We start from the raw sequence: 23,015 nt of genomic DNA on the forward strand, positions 1-23,015 counted from the left end.
TCATGGTGTTGAGGAATAGTTGAAAACATTGCTTTGTTGTGCGTTGTAACATCTTTTGCACTGTATTAGATAACTTGGTTTGATTTTCAGCAATTTTCCTTAAAGAAACTTTCTTTTTACCATTGAAGAAAATTTCCAGTCTTCTGTGCTCATGCTTCAAGAAAAGATATGATCTATCAAGCCAGGTTTTGTTCTAGGATCTGACTTGTTCAGTAGAAATATTAGCTGGGATCGTAATACTTGACAAGGGAAGCTCAAGATGGCAAACTGTTCCTACTGCAGCCTTCATTTTTCAGTAGGGCATTGGAAGAACTTCAGAAATTGTCCATTAGAATAAAGGACTCAAAAGTAAACTGAGTTTAATTCATTTGTCTCAAAATTGCTAATTGTGTATGTTTATGTTCTTCACAAAGCACTTAAAGAGGAAACGGCACAGATTTTGTCTCTGTTTTCTCTGCTTCAGCTGTCACCTAACAAAACAGATTAAAAGCCAAGTTTTAGGCATTCACCATATTATGCTCTGTAGAGCTTGTTGATGAGTTTAATATAAAAACAATCAAGAATTAAGCTTGTTACTTAGCTTAATATAAAAACAATCAAAGGTTGAGCTCCCTGCTCCTTCCCTGTGAAATATACAACATATGAGCTAGATTAACCTTGTATGTCACAATTTTCACTCAATTGTTGAACATTATCATTGAATTACTGACATTTCAGTATTTCTGATGAAGGGCTTTTGCCTGAAACGTTGATTATCCTGCTCCTCTGATGCTGCCTAACCTGCTGTTCTTTTCCAGCAACACACTCTCGACTCTGATCTCCAGCATCTGCAGTCCTCACGTTCTCCTGGTATTTCAAACATACAACTGCAGTTTACAATCAGATCAACCATGATTTTATTAAATGGCAGAGCAGATTTGATTGGGCAAATGGCCAATACCGGTTCTTAAATTTGTATGCAAGTAGTGCAATACAATGTGCATGAATTTAATTTAAAGCCCAGCACAGTGAGATTTCTTAAAACGATGAACCATGAAGAAGCCAAATTAATCATGTCTTTAGCTTTAGATATGGAACTTTGAGTGCAGCTCTCTTGACTTGTTCAGAAACATTAACTCCCAGAGGGGCTCTGCAAAACAAAGCAAGTGACAGCAAATTTAGCTAAAATAAAAGCAGTGCATTCTTATTTAATTTTATATTTGCTTGATTTGTAATGGCTATGTAATTCAACCACACATTTCCACAACTTGAAACAATTCTTAAAAATGTTAGATTGAAATGAAAAATTATTGCAGCCTTAGAATTTGGTTAGCTCATAACTGCTATTTTAAAAAATCTAAAAGCCTAGTCACTTACTTGGGCTCATAGCGAATTTCTTTTGGATTATGTATAACATCAATTCCTACTCGAAGTCTCTCAATACCGTTCCTAAAAACATAGAAGTATAGTAACATTGTGCACCATATTAACAACTGTAATTGAGCTGATACAAGGCAAAGACCCTGTTCTCAGAATTGGTTTAGTAACAGAAAATGAGCAGTTTATAAAAATGAGTGTAGTGATGAAATTAAAAAGTGTAAAATAGATATAATAGAAATGCAAAAGGTTTAAGACTATTACTGATTATTCTTGTGTTTTATGTGTCCCACTAAGATTTGATAGAATAATATAAGGTTTGTAAAAGAATATTTACCTACATGGTCAAAAAAGCAGAGCACAAATGAGAGGAATCCATGTGTAATCTGCTCAAATCACACTTCAAATATTGTATTTGGTTTTGGACTCCAAAATACAAGGAAGAGTCATTCAGTCCTTGGAGATGGTACTAGGAAGCAACATAAGGACCTGAATTCAGGTGGCCCACTTATGAGGATAAAATGGAGGTACATTGATTTTTCCAACTATGATAGGAGATTGTTGAAAGATAATGTTAAAGCTAAATCTGGGACACCAATTCAAATTAAAACATGATAGTAAGATAAAAGAACAAGTGTTCAAATAGCATTAGATTCATTACTGATATCAGGAAGCTATTCATGCAACGAGAATGAACAATAGGCTATAGGAGCAAAAGAACAAACCCTGGAATCAGTTAAACACAGTTAAATTCCATGTTATTAAGCATTGGGCTACTCTAAATAAATGAGCTAATGAGTGTTGAATGACCCTGCTTAATTGTACCTATTTTATAACAATGCAGTGACAATGTATTTCCTACATTAAATTTATTGAATTGTTTTTGAGTGTCATTTTTTAAATAAATAGATTGCTAACATATAGCTACATTTAGTGAAATTGTATATTTCAATTACGTGCAGTTAGTTCCATGCACTGGGACAATAGGTTTGTTTGCCTGGCTGCACATTTGCTGAGTACAATACGTCTTTCACACCTGAAGTAATGTTCTTGGATCTTGAGACTCATCTGGATATAATGAGCAGAAATAAGTAAAAAAAATTTAAATTATGCAATAGAAATACTGAAGGGCAACATCTAATAAATGAAGGAACAAATTACTACACATGCTGGACTCTGTACTGAAAACAACAAATGCTGGAGATCACAGTGGGTCATACATGTGAGAGAGCAAGCATACATGGAACGAGGAAATGAATGTTTCTAGTCTCAATGGCTCTTTGAGATGACTAATTAGTTGTGCTACAGTCTGTTTTGATATAGTTCTGTTCCTGTGCAATCCTGCATTATAAGAAAAATCGCATAACAGCAGCACCATTTAAACTAATGGAGTCAGAACTGCATTATAGCCAATACAGGTCAGGAAAGTTTGTGTTCTAAAAAAAAGGTCTAAATTCTTCAAATACATTATAGCCAATTCACATTGAAAAAACACGCCTTAGAACTAAACCGACTGTACTCTAAGATATCCAATTCTCGATTACTGTATTTAACATCATAATCAGCTAATCAGACTGTAACTATCTTTGTAAACTGTTACAGTATCACAGGCCAATCAAAAAGCAGCAAGGATTGTGGTAACTACTTATCATTTTTTCCTTGACTTTATCAACTTAAATTCTTTCATTTCAGGATGGAACAGATGGCATAGAATCCTTTGTTACCGCTCAGTTTCCTCTCCTATATTATTAAGACTTTCTTCCATTTTTTCCACATCCTCATCTTTCTTCCCCAAACACTGGCAAAAGCCTTGTCCTGTCGTAACCACCTTAAATGTCACAACTTCTTTAAATGCCCTGCCAGTTGATCTCCTTGCATCAGCTCTTTGCTGGTCTCTAAACATCATATTCTTTAATCACCCCTGCCTTATAACACATTTATCTCATCTCAAAACCATTAAGGCAAGTGCAAAATTGCAGTCCTCAATTTTATATTTCTTCATGGTCATTCTACCTTCCTGTAGTCATTTGATTTTCTAGCCTTATGTATAGCCCATACATCCATAATTCTTTAGACATTGAGGTACTGTTTGTCTCTCTGTCCCTCCCCTTTTCTATTGCTTGTTCCTCATTTAGTTGCAAAACACCTTCCCTCTGAATGCTTCTTGTTTTCAGAAACTTGTTCAATTTAACATCTTCCATTTCTCAATTTCCTTTCTTCTGTGGATTGGTTTCTCCCTGTAATGTCAATTTGTGACGCCATCAAGAATGGCATAAACCACTGTTGACATCCTTTCAACAGAAATACAAATATTAATCCAAGTTGAAGAAAGTAGCAGTGACACCGATACAGAAAGCAAAAAAGAAAAAGAAAGTGGTTCTTATTTAGCATGTGTTTTTATCAGATGCACTAAAAGTGGATCCAAATTCAAAATCATAACTTCTTTGGAGAACTACAGTTAGACAGATGTCATGCATTTATGAAGAAGAAAGAAACTTCCAAGATTTTAACATTTTTAAATTCTGTTTTCCACTAAGCAAGCATGTTTGAAAGTGATTACAATGCTTCTTCATTGTATGTAATACTTCAAGGTAAAATTAACACTATGTACTGTTCTCACCATGCAATCATGATGCCATTGTCTGTGCAAAGTTTTGGAGGCGGGCAATGCAGCAAGAATCCATTTGCTTCAGTTACTATCGAAAGTGCTTTTCTGATGTATTCATTACTGGCCACTCCCCCTGAAACTACCTGACATGAAAGTGAGGAATATAAAACAATAAATATTGCACAAGTTAAAATGCATACCTTTCCACAAAATGATTTTTCAAAGGCTATACAATTTTTGTGCTTATGATCCCATTCCAAAGAATACAATTTTATTCAATTTTAAACAGAGGAACCTCGATCATCCGGCATTCGATTATCTGAATATCAGATTATCTGGCAAAATCACAATGTCCCAATGCTCGGCTAAACTATGTTATCTGGCATTTGATTATTCGGAATCAAACACTGTCTGTCCGTGTCCTTTGGATAATCGAGGTTCCTCTGTATTCTTATGGGTAAGGAAGCAGTTTTAGTTCCATGTCAAGGTTACAATCCATTTAATGTTTTCAGCTGAGATGATGTGAATGGCTGAGATGTGAACAGGAATGGGTTTCTCAGGGCAGAAGTCACTATCTAAGCAATAGTTAGTGGATGACCACAGCCACAAAGAGTTCTTCCTCATGTTCTTTGTGAAACATTTACCTGCAAACTGGTGCTGTCAAGGTGACCAAACATCAGCCACAACACTCAAATTCCAAGCAGTAAAGTTGCACCAGGAAAAGAATATGATTGTAATACTGTTTTTGAAATAGTATATGCCTTCAATTCTTCAGTCGCAAGGGCTTACAGATGATTTGCAACCAGGCCTTGTCAAAATGCAAATTTCAAATAGATGAATGTGAAATATAAAATCATCACAAGTTAAACCACTTTTAAATCTGGTCACAGCCACCATGCAAAACTGGTTTACCTCTCTGTGTAAATTAGCTCCAATTTTTAAATCTCTTCCATAAAAACACTTTTCCCAAGCAATTATTTTCATGAAAGCAAGATTCCGTCTTACCTTCCAAGTTTTCCTGCCTCGAACTAGATCTACATATTCTATCAATTACCACTGTATAAAGCAGATAGACAGTTATCAGGACTTATTAAAGTGTGAAACAGGTCACTGGGTTCTTGTGATGCAATGGTGATTTCCCCACCTCCGAATCAGATGGCCAGGGTCAAAGCTCCACCTGCTCCAGAGTGCATCATAACATGTCTGAACAAGTTGGTTAAAAGATCTGAAACAGATCACTAACTGGACAAGAGCAAGCCAGGTACTCTTTGACATTCCCGATCTGTAAAGAAATGCTTAGAATTCACTGAGAATGGACTCATGCCCAATATTTATTATTACCAAGTAAAACACAAAATACATGATGGGATACTGACCAAGGCTGGATTTGATTGAGGCAACAGACCTTCCTTCTTACAGAAGAGAATAGCTCGATGTGTACGTTTGGCTAAGTGAGCGGTCACTGTATGTTGCACCGCAGCAGCAATGTCACTTACACAAGGCAATATCTGACCCATCTGGAAACCTGGTTGAGAAAAATAGCTGACTTAATAGTGTACAACATAATGAGTGAGTCACTACTATCTGTTACATTAAATAGAAATATCAAAAACGTGCAAACCTTCTTCCCTTTCCTTTTTGATAATTATTTGATTGACTTGATTGCGCAGACCAGCAAAGGAAAAATCACAGTCTGGATGCTGGCTCATAGGCTGCGTTAATTCAAACTGCATCCTGTTTCCCATTTTGGCCAAATATTCAATGGCTTCACCTCCACTCATTGTATGACATGCTGGGTGATTTTTGAGGGACAATCTCCGTGCAACCTGAGTAGAAATATCACTGTAATTTGAAACAGCTACTATCAAGAAAAAAATCTTATATTACTTTCTAAATCAAAAGAATTTCATCCACATAATTTTAAATGTAAATATAAATGATAAAACAAGATTGGTAACCTTTAAAAATCTGCTTATGTTCATTTAAATTCAGTCAATTTACAATATATCTCCATTTCTCACGTGTAAAAACATTTAAAAGGTCATCAAGACATTTTATAGGATACAAATAATTACCAATTTATAGGACAAAATTAGACACCGAACAGTTTTGGCAAGAAAAAAATCCATGCGATATCTTTTAACTAAACCTTAATGCAAGCAAAGCTAAGTATGGTAAACTAAGTAAATAAGTAAGCGTTACAGGGTGGAATATCCTGCACATTTGCTCCAAATTTGGAGTGCAAATCAGGATTTACAGGGCAACCTCGATTATCCAAACGACACGGGCAGGGAATATTTTGTATGGATAATCAAATGTTCGGAAAATCGAATGGTCGGATAACACAGTTTACCCAAGCTTTGGGACCTTGAGTTTTTGTTTGGATAATCTGTTATTTGGATAATTTAGGTTGCCCTGTAAACAAAATATCCACAGTAAAAGTTTGAGGAAATTCAGGTAAAGGTATATTAAGCATGTAATCACATTACATCACCTTCAGATTTCCCCATTCTTTTATATCCATTAATACCTATTAACACCATCAAATCTGCTCCCTGGCTCAAGCACCAAAGGCATATATTTCCTCCTAATACGTTGCTTCAGCGCAGATGTAATACTAGGTTCAGAATTTAGGTGCAGGTTGCACAGATACTGTAGAAAATCTTGCTGTTGTTCACTGACAATCTTAAAGTTGCCATCTGTATCGGTTAGAGATTTATACCTTGTCTAATGTATCTCCAGGCGCTTCATCCAAAGTTTGTCCAAGAAGAAGGAAGTCAGAAATTCCACGGGCAACAGCCAGCAAACTGTGTCCACCAGAAACCAAAAGGACCAGGAAGGGAAATTCCACCTTGTGCAGCATTCTAACAGTTAGTGCATGTGCCTCCATGTGATGAATAGGGATAAAGGGTTTGTTATATTGTTCTATTAGTTTTAAGCTGTACTCTACGCCCACTTTCAAGCTTAACGCAAGTCCCGGTTTTATGGTAGTTGCTATTGCTGTCAATTCATTAGGAGAGACACCACTCTTATCTATTGCTTCTTGCACCACATTTTCAATCTGTTCTTTGTGTAGCTTTTGAGCGACGGTTGGAATTATACCACCTGCCCTAAAGCAAATCAAAATACAGCTCAAAGAATATGCAAACTATTTCGGTTTATGAATAAAATAGTAAAAAATCAATGTAGCTAGTATCTTCAAAAGTAAGTAACTGAATAAACATTTGTAAAGAGGGTATCAGCACTTGAACACTTTAATCCAAACATAAGCTTGAGACACCTGCTGCAGTTTTGACCTGAACAATGAAAAGCCTGCTCTGCATTTAAATTAGCTTCTGATAACAGAAGAATCATTAGTAAATCTGTCATGATCTCCAAGTTAAAGTCATTGCAATTATTGCTTTTTGATCATCACAAGTGATTATTTGCATCTTTTCTTTTCACAGGACAAAACTGAATGCTTTCTGGTGTACTCATGACAGCATATTTTGACAAGCATTTATTGTGTGTACGTTATCAAAATACCCTTAAAGCAATCAGAAAATCATTTATATACTCTTGTACATTTGCACCTTGTCATTTGTATTTGGTATATATTTCTAACCAATATTATTCATACAGGTTTCTCTTGCTTTTAAAACAACAGAGGATTGGTTTACTTAAGTGGTACAGAGAACATAATGTTGGCAATGTTGTAGCCCAAAAACATGACATTGTGTGATGTTTGTCACATCAGTATTGTACCAGCTATTAAAAATTAAGGAGTTACAGTACAGTGTTTGAATTTCACTTAAAGCAGTGTTGCACGTTATATTTCCATCCGTGCACACCTCCTCCAACAAAAGGACCGGGAAGAGCATTTTGACCTACTTGAGATGAGTTCCTTTCTGAGAATATAGGGCTTCTCCCAAGATTTTGCCTGTTTCGTCCACTACCGCCGCTCCCGTGTCATCGCAGCTGGTTTCGATGCCCAGCACCAGCCTGGCATTGCACTGAGCTCGGCTCAGGGACGCGGCACCGCGAGCCCAGCGATACACTGCTCGCGCGCCCACTCCCTGGGCTCTCACCATGGCAACCCAGGCCGCCGCCAGACAATAAGAAGGGGGAGGTCAGTTAGAGATTTAAAAAAAGATAAACCGTCTGCAATGAATGTGCTGAGATTATCACCTTCCTCCCGCCCCGTACATCCTATTGCAACTCGTGCTGTTCAGTTTTAGCGTAAATACTCGTGGGATTAAGGAAAACCGAGTAATTCATTTCTTCCCTCAACACTTCTGAGGAAGGGTCAGTGGACCCGAAACGTTAACCTCTGATTTCTCTGCGCAGATGCTGCCAGACCTGCCGAGCTTTTCCAGCAACTTCTGATTTCCTCTCCCTCATCTGTGTCACAGCGAATTCCTTCCCGGAGCCGCACACGGTTGCGGCCGAGGTATCGTTCCGGCTGTAGGTTCGCTGTCTCGCCCCTTGGTCCCTGTATCTTGTTCGAAAGGGATGCTCAGATGTCCCCGCCAACCTGGATCTTGAAAATGGTTCAGCCGCGCGGCACAGAGTCAATCGGGAGGTAGGACCTGCGGTTACTGGAAATACTCAGCTGCTGAAATGGCAGCGCCCTAAAGACGGAGAAACGGCTCGGGTCAGCAAACCGTCCCATCATGACCTCTTCCCCCTCACCCCATGAAGTCATGTTCATGTGCTGACTTACCTGTTGCACATTTCCAACGAATTTATGTCGTTCATAACATTTACAGACTTTCTTTCTATTCAGGTGTCTGTTGGTATCAGCACTGCTCAATGGAAATTATGATGTGGAAGGACTGGGGTGGACAAAGTTAAAAATCACACAACACCAGATTATAGTCCATTTGGAAGCACTAGCTTTCGAAGTGCAGTTCCTTCATCAGGTGATTGTGGAGAATAAGATCATAAGATGCAGAAGTCATAGCAAAAGTTAACAGTGTCATGCAACTGAAATGATATATTGAACAAACCTGGATTGTTGTTAAGTCTTTCATCTTTTAGAATGTTTTTGGTTCATTAATATGTAAATCCCAGAACTTCTCTTAAGCCACCTTCTTAAGATACATTCTATTTCATTCAAAAAAGTTATCTGCAAATACATATTCACCCCATAGACTTATATGCGTGTGTGTGTGAGTGCTTGTGAGTGTAAATCATCTGTTTAAGGCTTGGCAGTTGTTTAAAGCCTTAAATAGATGATTTGTTCGCAGCAAACTGCTCAGCCTTCAGGACAATATCGACCACATATAACCCTGTATTGTCAACTACTGTAAGACATGTCAGAGTGTCAACACGAATACCACCATTACCCATGGCGACACCACCCACCATGTATGCAACAGGTAATCAGCCAACATTGTCTATCTCATTCGCTGCGAGCAAGGATGCCCTAAGGCATGGTACATTGGCGAGACCATGCAGATGTTGCAAAAACGGATGAATGGATACCACGCAACAATCACCAGATGGGGTGTTCCCTCCCAGGTGGGGAACACTTCAGCGGTCAGAGACATTCAGCCTCAGATCTTCCATCCTCCAAGGTGGACTTCGGGTTAGACAACAATGCAAAGTGGCCAAGCAGAGGCTGGTAGCCAAATTCAGTACCCTTGAGGATGGCCTCAACCGGGATCTTGGGTTCATATCAGACTACAGGTGACCCCCCCCCCCCCCCCACTATACATTCACACACACACACTCTTACATACTCACGCAGACCCTCTCTCATATACATGCTGTCTCTCATATACACACACATACACCCCCCCCATTCCCACCCACGTACACACCCACTCACAGACTTATACTCCATCACACCCACATGCACACTTTACCAAACTTTCACACACGCAAACACAAACTCTCTCACATGCACTCATACACACTCATATACACACACACTCACTCTCTCTCTCCCTCTCGTGTATAAGTCTATGGGGGTGATTTTGTATTTGCAGAATTATATTTGCAGATACATTCTATTTTGCTCAAAAATGCACAATCTGCAGGCAGTCACTACATGTAATATTTTGTAAATTCCACTTTGGGAATAGAACCAGTCTGACTCCAGATTGGGATATAGCCAGACTCTAACCTCACACCTTTAATGCATTGTCTGAGCTGAGATGTCACCATTTGTTATCAAGCCTTAAGTTATCTCAAGAAGATGACTTAAAAGAAGTTCTGGGATTTACATATTAATGAACCGAAACATTCTAAAAGATGAAAGTCAACAACAATCCAGGTTTGTTCAATATATCATTTCAGTTGCATGACACTGTTATCTTTTGCTATAAGATCTGTGTCTTATACTTTTATTCTCCACAACCAACCGATGAAGGAGCGGCACTCCGAAAGCTAGTGCTTCCAAATAAACTTGTTGGACCATAACCTGGTTGTGTGATTTTTAACAATGGAAATTCATTCACATAGTGTGCTGGCAAAATGATCTGCCACACTGTTCAGTTTCTGCTATTTTAAATGTATACATTGAGGTTATAGAACCATTTAATATTCTAAGTTATGAACAATACGTGCCCCTAGGTTTAAAAACAGGTAATCCATCTTGAATTACCCCAGATTCTAAATATGCATTCAAAATCTGGAGCTCGTATTGGCTTTCGGCTGTCTCAGCTAATCATTGGACATTCTTTGTTAAATATTCATACTTTTTTTCCCAGCCATTGAGCTAACTTTCTGTATTCCTAGTGCCTACTGCTATTCACTGATATTTGCATTTTTCTCCACTATGAAGAATCTTAGTATTTTTCTACATGAAGGGCTTCACATGAATTTAAGTGCATGGTGTATTGACACAAACCAAGATTGAAATATTTTCAATTAATATAAAACCTATCAGTATACCAACAACATACATTCAGTTTGCATACACAGGCACATATATATTCACTCATCTCTACACATACCTACGAAAAATGTACTCACTGTCATACAGACTCTCACAGAATTACATACCTACAGACTGACAATCGGTCATGCAAACTAGAGTTGCAGTAGTAGTGCCTGTATAACTAGACTGATAAATTGGATAATGCAAGCAAATCCCAACAGGGCATTTGGGGAATTTGAATGTTTTAAGAGACTTCAAATTTGTTACTATGTATCAAATTGTCATAAATAAATTTGTTCACTAATGTCCTTCAGAGAAGGAAACTGTCATCCTTATCCGGTTTGACCAAACATGTTTTTTGTTTCTTTTTTACTTGCTGGATCAAAACCTTAAGGTTCCCTACTTTACAACATTGTGAAACACCTGGTACAAGATGGCTCAATTCCCCCAGACTAAAAAAAAAGATAACTTCAAACTGGAGTAGTAAAACTTTTGTGCATGGCTTTCAACAAAATCACACTGGATTTTTAATTTTTTTTTAAAAACATATTTTTCCTGCTGCACTTTAAGAACAGGATTTATGTCATGTTTCAATAGTCTCTGCAAAGGAACTTGATTAGTCTTTTGAATTCTATCATTAAATTTATATGAGAGCTTGTGTTTTGGAATGGAGCTTACTTAAGGCAACAGTGAGGAATTGAATTCCTTTTGCAGGCCTACGTGTCAGTTCACATAACACTGGCAGGAAACAAAATATCATCTGACAACTCATGTTCACATATTGGTACACACTTATCTTTAGCAGTACGGGGGCATGCAGCTACATTTGACTGGAAATCTTAGTATGTGTAACTTAACCTAGCTTACTGCAAAGCGTTATAATCAAAATGTTATTTTTGGGAAGAGAGTGGGAGGGGTTGGATCTTTTTCAAAACCTTGCCTGATTCAGCAATGGAAAACTAACCTGTCTATCAAATAATAGACTCAAACTGGGTAAATAACAAAATGTTGCTACTGGTTTTGAAGTTTAGCAAATTGGATATATAATTAAAAATCAAGGTTTTTCCATATTGTTCTTTAGAACAATACAAGTCACGTGTAATATTTCATTAGTCTGATAGATCTGAATTTGGTAGTTTTCCAACTTCTATTATTAATGATTCTCTTGAAATCCTGTGGTTTGGAATGTAGCCTTATTGAACTAACAATCTAACTTTTTCTGTATTTCTCATTTTCATCAGCTTTGTGTAGCTGCGTATATTATTTTTAATATTATGTAACAACCTGCTCATCCCTCTTATTGTTTACTATATTGGGAGTAAAATCTATCTAAGTAAAATCTGGGTTACTATAAATATACTTTGAGTAGCCAATTTGACAGGTGGATTGAAGTCATTTGAGTTGCTTCAGCGCACATAAGTTATTCTGGGATACCTTGAATGCAGTTTAGCTCTGTGAGAATCTTTCCACTATCGTATAGCCATTTGGGGCATTTTCCAGTACACTGTATCTATTTGAAAGTCACCCAAAAGGCCACTATGGCAATTCGGAGTTTCTTCAGTATATTGTTATTTTCATTGTGCAATGCAATTAATTGACATCCTTGGTGTATTTCGTTTCACATTTTATTAAATTTGCATTGTAACTTGGATCTAATTTAATTTATAGACTTTAAAAATTAATATGCAGTAATGAAAAATAAGGTGGGAAGTAGAGTTATAGAGTCATACAGCACGGAAACAGATCCTTTGATCCAATTCATCCATGTCAACCAGATTTCCCAAACTAACACTTACCACAGAAAGTATGGAGAAGCTGAAGTTATTTGTCTTTGTGCACAGCAGGTTGAAGAATGATTTTATCAAGGTCTGGAAGTTTTTGTGGCAGTTTTATTTGTGAAGGGAGAAAGTTATTCCAGCGCAGGAAAGTTGGTAATCTCAGAACACAATTTAAAGTACATGGCAAAAAAAATCCAAAAAAGCAGGTGAGGAGAAATTATTTTACTCAGTCAGTTCTGATGGTCATTATCTGAATATCTGATGGAAGCAGATCCAACAGTAACTTTCAGAAGTGAGTTGGACTTTTCCTTAATAAGAAATCACTTTCAGGGATAAGGAGCAGGGAATGGGGCAGATTGTCAGCATTCTAGGCCCTAGGTGGTTGTTGTTATTATTGTTGTTGATGTTTTATTATTGTTGAATAGAGAGACTTAGGGGTTCAGATACATTGTTCTTTGAAAGTTGCATCACAGGTAGACAGGGTGGTTAAGAAGACATAGAGCATGCTCGCTTTCATTGCTCAGTCCATGAAGTAGAGGAGGTTGGACACCATATTGAGGTTGTTGGTGAGGCTACTTTTGGAGTACTGGTCACCCTACCATAGGAAGGATATTATTAAATTGGAGAGGGTTCAGAAAATGTGTGGAATAAATTGCCGGAGGAAGTGGTAGATACAGGTACAGTTACAACCTTTAAAAGACATTTGCACAGGTACATGAATAGGAAAGGTTTAGAGGCTTACGTGCAGGCAAATGGGACTATTTAGTTTGGGAAACTGAGTTGGCATGGACGGGTTGGACTGAAGGGTCTGTTTCCAGATATCCCAACCCAATCTAGTCCCACCTACTAGCACCCGGCCCAGATCCCTCCAAACCCTTCCTATTCATAAAACCATCCAAATGCCTCTTAAATATTACAATTGTGCCAGCCTCCACCACTTCCTCTGGCAGCTCATTCCAGACACAGACCACACTCTGTGAAAACGTTGCCCCTTGGGTCTCTTTTATATCTTTCCCCTCTCACCTAAACCTATGCCCTCTCGTTCTGGACTCCCCAACACCAAGGAAAAGACTTTGCCTATTTACCCTATCCATGCCCCTCATAATTTTGTAAACCTCTTTAAGGACGCCTCTCAGCCTCCAATGCTCCAGGGAAAACAGCCCCACTCTGTTCAGCCTCTCCCTATAGCTCAAATCCTCCAACCATGGCAACATCCTTGTAAATTTTTTCTGAACCCTTTCAAGTTTCACAACATCTTTCCGATAGGAAGGAGACCAGAATTGCATGCAATATTCCAACAGTGGCCTAACCAATGTCCTGTACGGCTGTAACATGATCTCCCAACTCCTGTACTCAAAACACTGACCAATAAAGATAAGCATACCAAACGCCTTCTTCACTATTCTATCTAGCTGCAACTCCACTTTCAAGGAGCTATGAACCTACTCTCCAAGGTCTCTTTGTTCGGCAATAATCTCTAGGACCTTACCATTAAGTGTATACCTCCTGCTAAGATTTGCTTTCCCAAAATGCAGCACCTCGCATTTATCTGAATTAAACTCCATCTGCCACTTCTCAGCCCATTGGCCTATCTGGTCAAGATCCTGTTGTAATCTGAGGTAACCCTCTTCGCTGTCCACTACACCTCCAATTTTGGTGTCATCTGCAAACTTACTAACTGTATCTCTTATGCTCGCAACCAGATCATTTATGTAAATGACAAAAAGTAGAGGACCCAGCACCGATCCTTGTCGCACTCCACGGGTCACAGGCCTCCAGTCTGAAAAACAACCCTCCACCACCACCCTCTGTCTTCTACCTTTGAGCCAGTTCTGTATCCAAATGTCTAGTCCTTCCTGTGTTCCGTGAGATCTATCCTTGCTAATCAGTCTCCTATGGGGAACCTTGTCGAACGCCTTATTGAAGTCCATATAGATCACATCTACCACTCTGCCCTCATTAATCCTCTTTGTTACTTCCTCAAAAAACTCAATCAAGTTTGTAAAACATGATTTCCCATGCACAAAGCCATGTTGACTATCCCTAATCAGTCCTTGCCTTTCCAATTATATGTACATCGTGTTCCTCAGGATTCCCTCCAACAGCTTTCCCACCACCAACGTCAGGCTCACTGGTCTATAATTCCCTGGCTTGTCCTTACCACCCTTCTTAAACAGTGGCACCACGTTACCCAACCGCCAGTCTTCCGGTACCTCATCTGTGACAATCGATGATACAGTATCTCAGCAAGAGGCCCAGCAATCACTTCTCTAGCTTCCCACACCGTTCTCGGTTACACCTGATCAGGTCCTGGGGACTTATCCACCTTTATGCAAGTCAAGACATCCAACACTTCCTCCTGTGTAATTTGGACATTTTGCAAGGTGTCACCATCTATTTGGAGGAGAAAGTGAGGACTGCAGATGCTGGAGATCAGAGCTGAAAATGTGTTGCTGGAAAAGCCCAGCAGGTCAGGCAGCATCCAAGGAGCAGGAGAATCGATGTTTCGGGCATGAGCCCTTCTTCAGGAATGAGGAAAGTGTGCCCAGCAGGCTAAGATAAAAGGTAGGGAGGAGGGCCTTGGGGGAGGGGCATTGGAAATGCAATAGGTGGAAGGAGGTCAAGGTGAGGGTGATAGGCCGGAGTGGGGGTGGGGGCGGAGAGGTCAGGAAGAAGATTGCAGGTTAGGCAGGCGGTGCTGAGTTCGAGGGTTGGGACTGAGACAAGGTGGGGGGAGGGGAAATGAGGAAACTGGAGAAATCTGGGTTCATCCCTTGTGGTTGGAGGGTTCCTAGGCGGAAGATGAGGTGCTCTTCCTCATATGAGCGCCTCATCCTCTGCCTAGGAACCCTCCAACCACAAGGGATGAACTCAGATTTCTCCAGTTTTGTCATTTCCCCTCCCCCCACCTTGTCTCAGTCCCAACCCTCGAACTCAGCACCGCCTTCCTAATCTGCAATCTTCTTCCTGACCTCTCCGCCCCCACCCCCACTCCGGCCTATCACCCTCACCTTGACCTCCTTCCACCTATCGCATTTCCAATGCCCCTCCCCCAAGTCCCTCCTCCCTACCTTTTATCTTAGCCTGCTGGGCACACTTTCCTCATTCCTGAAGAAGGGCTCATGCCCGAAATGTCGATTCTCCTGCTCCTTGGATGCTGCTTGACCTGCTGTGCTTCTCCAGCAACACATTTTCAGCGTCACCATCTATTTCCCTACAATCTATATCTTCCATATCCTTGTCCACAGTAAATACTGATGCAAACTACTCGTTTAGTATCTCCCCCATTTTGTGCAGCTCCACACAAAGGCCGCCTTGCTGATCTTTGAGGGGCCCTAATTTTTCCCTAGTTACCTTTTGTCCTTAACGTATTTGTAAAATCCCTTTGGATTCTCCTTAATCCTATTTGCCAAAGCTATCTCATGTCCCCTTTTTGCCCTTTTGATTTCCTTCTTAAGTACACTCCTACTGCCTTTATACTCTTCTAAAGATTTACTCGATCTATCCTATCTATGCTTCCTTCTTTTTCTTAACCAAACCCTCAATTTCTTTAGTCATCCAGCATTCCCTATACCTACCAGCCTTTCCTTTCACCCTAACAGGAACATACTTTCTCTGGATTCTCGTTATCTCATTTCTAAAGGCTTTCCATTTGCCAGCTGTCCCTTTACCTGCGAACATCTGTCCCCAATCAGCTTTTGAAAGTTCTTGCCTAATACTGTCAAAATTGGCCTTTCTCCAATTTAGAACTTCAACTTTTAGATCTGGTCTATCCTTTTCCATCATTATTTTAAATCTAATAGAACTATGGTCGCTGGCCCCAAAGTGCTCCCCCACTGACACTTCAGTCACTTGTCCTGTCTTATTTCCCAAAATTAGGTCAAGTTTTGCACTTCTCTAGTAGGTACGTCCACATTCTGAATCAGAAAATTGTCTTGTACACACTTAACAAATTCCTCTCCATCTAAACCCTCAACACTATGGCAGTCCCAGTCTATGTTTGGAAAGTTAAAATCCCCTCCCATAATCGCCCTATTATTCTTACAGATAGCTGAGATCTCCTTACAAATTTGTTTCTCAATTTCCCTCTGACTATTAGGAGGTCTATAATACAATTCCAATAAGATGATCATCCCTTTCTTATTTCTCAGTTCCACCCAAATAACTTCGTTGGATGTATTTCCAGGAATATCCTCCCTCAGCCCAGCTGTAATGCTATCCCTTATCAAAAATGCCACTCCCCACGCCTCTCTTGCCTCCCTTTCGATCCTTCCTATAGCATTTGTATCCTGGAACATTAAGCTGCCAGTCCTGCCCATCCCTGAGCCAGGTTTCTGTAATTGCTATGATATCCCAGTCCCATGTTCCTAACCATGCCCTGAGTTCATCTGCCATCACTGTTAGGCCCCTTGCATTGAAATGAATGCAGTTTAATTTGTTAATCCTACCTTGTCCCTGCCTGCCCTGACTGTTTGACTCACTTCTGTTCTCAACTGTTTCAGTCTCAGATTGACCTCTTTCCTCACTATCTCCCTTGGTCCCACCTCTCCCTTCCCCCCACCTTACTAGTTTAAATCCTTTCGAGCAGCTCTTGCAAATTTCCCTGCCGGCATATTAGCCCCCTTCCAATTTATGTGCAATCTGTCCTTCTTGTACAGATTTGTACAGGTCACTTCTACACCAAAAGAGATTCCAATGATCCAAAAATGTGAATCCTTCTCCCATACACCAACTCCTCAGCCATTTTGTCCTTAACGTATTTGTAAAAACCCTTTGGATTCTCCTTAATCCTATTTGCCAAAGCTATCTCATGTCCCCTTTTTGCCCTTTTGATTTCCTTCTAGAGCATCTGCTCTATCCTCCTATTCCTGCCCTCACTAGCTCGTAGCACCGGGTGTAATCTAGATATTACTACTCTCGAGGACCTCCTTTTAAAATTTCTGCCTAACTCTCTGTAATCTCCCTTCAGAATCTCAACCTTTTCCCTTCCAATGTCGTTGGTTCCAATGTGGACAATGACCTCTTGCTGGCCCCTCTCCCCCGAGAGAACATTCTGCACCCTCTTTGAGACATCCTTGATTCTGGCACCAGGGAAGCAACACACCATTCTGATTTTTTGATGTTGGCCACAGAAATGTCTGTCTGTACCTTGGACTGGAGAATACCCTAACACAATTAATCTCTTGGGACCCGGTGTACCCCTCATTACATTAGACCCAGTCTCAATACCAGAAACTTGGCTGTTTGTGCTACGTTCCCCTGCGACTCCATCACTCCCTACATTTTCCAAAACAGCTGACCTGTTTGAAATGGGTATTGCTTCAAAAGACTCCTGCACTAGCTGCCTACCTCTCTTACCTTTCCTGGAATTAACCCATCTACGTGACTGTATCTGAGACTTTCCATCCTTCCTATAACTGCCATCCATCACATACTGTTGCAAATTCCTCATTGCTTCTAACTGTCTCTCCAACTGATCCATTCGATCTGATAAGATTGGCAACCAACAGCATTTATGGCAGATATAATCTACTGTAACCCTTAAAATCTCTTTAAACTCCCACATCTGACAAGAAGCACATATCACTCTACTAAAGACCATTTTTGCTTCTTCACAATCTGCAGACCCAGAAATAACACTGTCTTATTCCTCTACAAACACTGCCCCAGGTTAAGTTACTAGTTATGATTTATATTTTAAGTTTAATCAAGAGGCATATCTCCAAAAACATATAATCAAGAAAAAACCCACTCTACTCATTACTGCAGACTTTCTGTTGAATACACTTAAAACAACAATACACTTATTTGCTTCTGTGCTGTGTACTTCGCCCAACAGCTCCTCCAAGATCAGTTGTGAAGTTCACTGTTTGTTAATTTTCCCAGATGCACTCCAATGTCCAGCGATATATGAATTTACATTAGTAATCTGTTATTAACCCCCAACCTACCTTCCATTGCCCCACTGATGAGCAATTCTGAGACCTTCCAAAACTTAATTCTCAGTAACACAGAATCTGAGGAATTAGTTTGTGTCACACTGGGAAAAGGTTTGAAAAGCAGCAATTTAGTATAACCCTTTCTTTAATTGCATTCCTGAAACTGTAGGACATGGTGCTGTGAGGCTGTAGAGAACATGACGTGGTTACTAAAGGAGTGGATCAGGCTGAAGAGCTTTGCTGAACTGCAAATTTTATCCAAAATCTTGTCAAATCCTGTCCCAATAATTGTGTCCAATGGTTTGGGTCAGTTCTTCAAAGGTAAGACAAGGAGGTAAATTCTGTTCCCTGCACTTCTTTTGTACCTTTGGTAAGGAAAAGAGCATGTCTCCTGTCACTCTGCCAGCACAGGAACGACACTCTGCTTTAGGATATATTTAGTCTGCAAGTCGATGAAGCCTTTTATGAAGACCATCCCAAGATGTCAAATGAAATGTCCCTGTCGTTAAATTGGTGCAATCTTCTCTGTTACCTCTGTTTATGTAAATTGTGATGATGTTTGCATTATGCATGACCTGTGGAACATCTGGTCTCCCATCAGAGAATGGGGTCTAGATGGTGCGGCAGTCACTGAGACTTTCTGTGTTTGATTAGTTAAGTAATCTGACATTTTGACTTATTTCCAGAGTAGCAGTTATTAAATTTACAATTTTCTGAGCTAATTGTTTCAGGACATTATTAATCAACTGCTCATAGATCCAGCTTCCAAGCTGCATGTTTTAAAATGGTGGAAATCAGAGCAGGACTTATACACTTAATGGTAAGGTCCTGGGGAGTGTTGCTGACCAAAGAGACCTTGGAGTGCAGATTCATACTTCCTTGAAAGTGGAGTTGCAGGTAGATAGGATAACGAAGAAGGTGTTTGGTGTGCTTTCCTTTTTTGGTCAGAACATTAAATATAGGAGTTGGGAGGTCATGTTGCAACTGTGCATGTCATTGATTGGGGCACTTTTGGAATATTGTGTGCAATTCTGATCTTCCTATCGGAAGGATGTTGTAAAACTTGGAAGGGTTCAGAAAATATTTACAAGGATGTTGCCAGGGCTGGAGATTTTGAGCTATAGGGAGAGGCTGAATAGGCTGTTTTCCCTGGAGCGTCGGAGGCTGAGGGGTGACCGTATAGAGGTTTATAAAATCATAAGGGGCATGGATAGGGTAAATAGACAAACTCTTTCCCCTGGGGTGGGGAATTCCAGAACTAGAGGTCATTGATTTAGGGTGAGAGGGGAAAATTTAAAAGGGACCTAAGGGGAAACTTCTTCATGCAGAGGGTGAAGCGTGTATGGAATGAGTTGCCAGAGGAGTGTTGGAGGCTGGTACAATTACATTTGAAAGACATCTGGATGGGTATGTGAATAGGAAAGATTTAGAGGGATATGGCAAATGGGACTCGATTAGGTTAGGATATCTGGTTAGCATGGACGAGTTGAACCGAAGGGTCTGTTTCCTTGCTGTACATGACTCTAAGTCTGTATGATTTCACACTGCTTCCTCTGTGTTTATTGCCATTGAATATTGAATGACAGCTTCTTCAGTCTGAAAAGTACCCCAGCCAATATAAATATATTCTCCCATTAAAGATGCCATTACTGACATAGATTTCTGAGTGAAAACTTTTATTGTTAATTGTATAACTCAATACGGCAGAGCTGGGATAAAAGGAACCCAATTAAATTAATTGAAATTTGAAAGTTACAGGATCATACTTTCAAAATGAAGCATCACTTATCATATCGTGACTTTGTCTCCTTTTACCCCTCCAGAACATTTTACCTGATGCAGCAACACTTAAGTTATCTCCCGCAACATAAGAAATGTGAATATTCTGATAATGGAAGAATCCAACAGACATTTATTATGGTTGACTATTATATACAAACTTATATTCACAGTCATATCAGTGTCTGGCAACTTGCTTTTCCTGCAGCTAGTTGCTGTCACTCAACATCATTGCTGGAGTTTTCTTCTTCACTGTCATAGTGCATGATTGAAGTGTCACACATTGGTTTGAGCTGGCTTAAGTTCCTATGCAATGTAGCACCTTGGTTAGTAATGACTTTGTCCGATCTGGACTGATTGCATATTTTAAAAACCTATGCTGATTTTGAATTATTTGTATTTGTAATATGCACTCTGACCAGTGCAAAGTTTAAGTAGTTCTCTACCTGTTCACTTGCCGTACATCACTTTCTGTTCTGTCTTTGAAGAAGAGTGAACTTTTTCTTGGAATGTTAAGAACAGTTGATTGCGGGGCAAGGTTGTTCACACTTTTCCTCCAAGCATAGGTTGTGCTGGTGATGATAATGTCTCCTTCGTAAATGTTGCATTTTTAAGCAACAATGTAATATAAACTTTTTTTGATGTGTGACACTTTATGATAATTGATTCAATGATATTTATCATATGTTCTGTTAGATTGTTTGAGCATGAATAACGGGGTGATAATGTGATATGGGTCACTTAGTAACCTACCTTGAAACAATTTACCATCGTACTGTGGTCTGTTGACGGACACTATCTATTGTGGAATAAAGAATCAGGAATATAGTGCTTATTATGTCAATGAGGGCTGCATTTGTTGTGTTGCTAAGTCATCAAATAATGAGAAATTTAGAGAAGTAATCCAAAACAAGGATGTAATGTTCCCTGTGCACTGTGACTAGTTCTGTCGCTAATTTTGTCCAAGGAGTGTTTGGAACATCTTGTGGATGTCTAGACTCCCTCTACCTCTATGTGATACATTTTGCATGCCTCAATTGCATTCACAAGTCATTAAATTTCTTGATTCATCCCCAGTCAGTGCACAGATTCACATGCTAACCATCTTGAGTGTTCAGTCCCAAGTGTCCCTGGTATAATATGAATATGATATTGGTGTTAGGACTTATTTGACACTGGAAATGTGGGGGTGTACCAAGTTTGTCTTTGTATGGGGAGAAAGTGAGGTCTGCAGATGCTGGAGATCAGAGCTGGAAATGTGTTGCTGGAAAAGCGCAGCAGGTCAGGCAGCATCCAGGGAACAGGAGAATCGACGTTTCGGGCATAAGCCCTTCTTCAGGAATGGGGAAAGTTTGTCCAGCAGGCTAAGATAAAAGGTAGGGAGGAGGGACTTGGGGGAGGGGCGTCGGAAATGTGATAGGTGGAAAGAGGTCAAGGTGAGGGTGATAGGTCAGACTGGGGTGGGGGCGGAGAGGTCGGGAAGAAGATCTCAGGTTAGGAAGGCGGTGCTGAATTTGATGGATTTGACTGAGACAGGGTGGGGGGAGGGGAAATGAGGAAACTGGTGAAATTCGAGTTCATCCCTTGTGGTTGGAGGGTTCCTAGCCGGAAGATGAGGCGTTCTTCCTCCAACGGTCATTTTGTTGCTGTGGTTTTGTTGTTGTCTTTGTATGGCCCAGATGAACAAATCTTCTTGGGTGCTTACTTCTTTAATATTGTCAGGTCACTCCTGAATAATGCTCTTTTGTTTCATGTGTTCGTAGTTGCCAATTGATACTGTTCACATTGGTGTGGCAAAAGTTTAACAGATCAACATTGAAAACATCTTCAATCTGGTAGTTTAAAGGATCAATGTGTAGATCAAGAAGAACATTTTGTGTGGGTCAAATAATCTGCTCAACATATGAAACATCATATCCTTGCACCTTGACAAATGGGACACTGCAAATGTGGTGGTGCATTCATTAGTGGTCTGTGGCAAATAATTTCTCGTTCCATATGATCTGTTTCATTGGTGAATTGTTTGCCACATAAATATGTGTGAAACCACATGTCACCAAATATTAGAACTAATGTCTTTGGCTCTATATTGGAATATTTGTCTTGCAGAAATGACAGGGACTTTGAAGCAAAGGCTTCAGGCTTTCTTTTTTAATCTTACAAAGGACTTGCATCTATGCCATTTTATGATACATCCACTTCAAGAATCATGAGTTTTCTGTAGTTGTAGTCTTGCCTTCAGCAAGTTTTTGCTGACTGAGCCTGCTTGAGAGAATCAAAGACATATTAATTCATCTTGCTACACCTGAAGGATGTTCTTCTTGAGCATGTCTTTCAGCAGAGATACCTGTCTATGAAAATCGTATGAAGGTCCCATGAAGTGGATATATAATGAGAGGACATTGACAAATTTGTGGCATATTAAAGATTGTCTTTTGTCCTGTGTGGTCAGCATTTGTTTAATATCCTTGATTGTAACTGAATTAGGTGGACATCATGGTCAGAGTAAACAGACCCAAAGAATTTTATGTGGTTGTTAAGTACTAATTTGTGTTGTTTCGCTGCCATTATCAGAAAGTAAAAGTCGTTACCATGCCTTTGCCTCACCTTTGACTGCAATATGGTCAGCTATGAAAACAGACAGGCACATTCTCAATAATTTAACCTGTGCATTGCTGGAATAGGTCTCA

General features: G+C 39.8%; 2 protein-coding genes across 8 annotated transcripts in view; one reads left to right on the top strand and one right to left on the bottom strand.

Moving 5' to 3' along the window:
• Nucleotides 1-354: 354 nt before the first annotated feature.
• osgepl1 (O-sialoglycoprotein endopeptidase-like 1) lies at nt 355-8,294 on the bottom strand. 4 transcript variants are annotated; one of them, XM_043692847.2, is made up of 7 exons: nt 7,835-8,294; nt 6,687-7,074; nt 5,586-5,790; nt 5,341-5,489; nt 3,977-4,107; nt 1,357-1,428; nt 355-1,129 (listed from the first exon to the last, which is right to left on the bottom strand). In XM_043692847.2, the coding sequence occupies exons 1-7, from the start codon at nt 8,032-8,034 to the stop codon at nt 1,051-1,053; spliced, it is 1,224 nt and encodes a 407-aa protein (XP_043548782.2). In that variant the 5' UTR covers nt 8,035-8,294; the 3' UTR covers nt 355-1,050. The 4 variants fall into 4 exon arrangements, 2 of the variants coding, with proteins under 2 accessions (XP_043548782.2, XP_043548783.1); XR_015757574.1 differs by lacking the exon at nt 355-1,129 and adding an exon at nt 2,393-2,424 and having other exon boundaries at nt 3,977-4,103; XM_043692848.2 differs by lacking the exon at nt 355-1,129 and adding an exon at nt 2,393-2,424.
• Nucleotides 8,295-8,342: 48 nt separating this feature from the next.
• adat3 (adenosine deaminase tRNA specific 3) overlaps nt 8,343-23,015 on the top strand; it is a 37,028-nt gene continuing 22,355 nt past the window's right edge. For 2 of the 4 annotated variants that reach the window (XM_087988666.1, XM_043692843.2), the window contains exons 1-2: nt 8,343-8,525; nt 18,716-18,867. In XM_087988666.1, coding sequence (XP_087844792.1) covers nt 8,464-8,525; nt 18,716-18,867 — 214 coding nt within the window. In that variant the 5' untranslated portion in view covers nt 8,343-8,463. Of the gene's footprint in view, nt 8,526-18,715; nt 18,881-23,015 lie in introns of all 4 variants that reach the window. The other 2 variants (XM_087988664.1, XM_043692845.2) reach the window with 2 other exon arrangements.

Source organism: Chiloscyllium plagiosum, unplaced genomic scaffold (genome assembly GCF_037043375.1).
Source record: "Chiloscyllium plagiosum isolate Xiang-an unplaced genomic scaffold, Cpla_swu_hap1 HiC_scaffold_7, whole genome shotgun sequence".
Lineage (NCBI taxonomy): Eukaryota > Metazoa > Chordata > Chondrichthyes > Orectolobiformes > Hemiscylliidae > Chiloscyllium > Chiloscyllium plagiosum.

What these genes read in the sequence shown, in the direction of transcription:
- osgepl1 (XM_043692847.2), bottom strand. Translation starts at nt 8,034, where the DNA reads ATGGTGAGAGCCCAGGGAGTGGGCGCGCGAGCAGTGTATCGCTGGGCT. An exon ending in CTGGAGATACATTAGACAAG is followed by an intron (nt 5,791 to 6,686) that starts GTATAAATCTCT and finishes ATTTCTACTCAG; the next exon opens with GTTGCACGGAGATTGTCCCT. An exon ending in GAAATTCGCTATGAGCCCAA is followed by an intron (nt 1,130 to 1,356) that starts GTAAGTGACTAG and finishes TTTGTTTTGCAG; the next exon opens with AGCCCCTCTGGGAGTTAATG.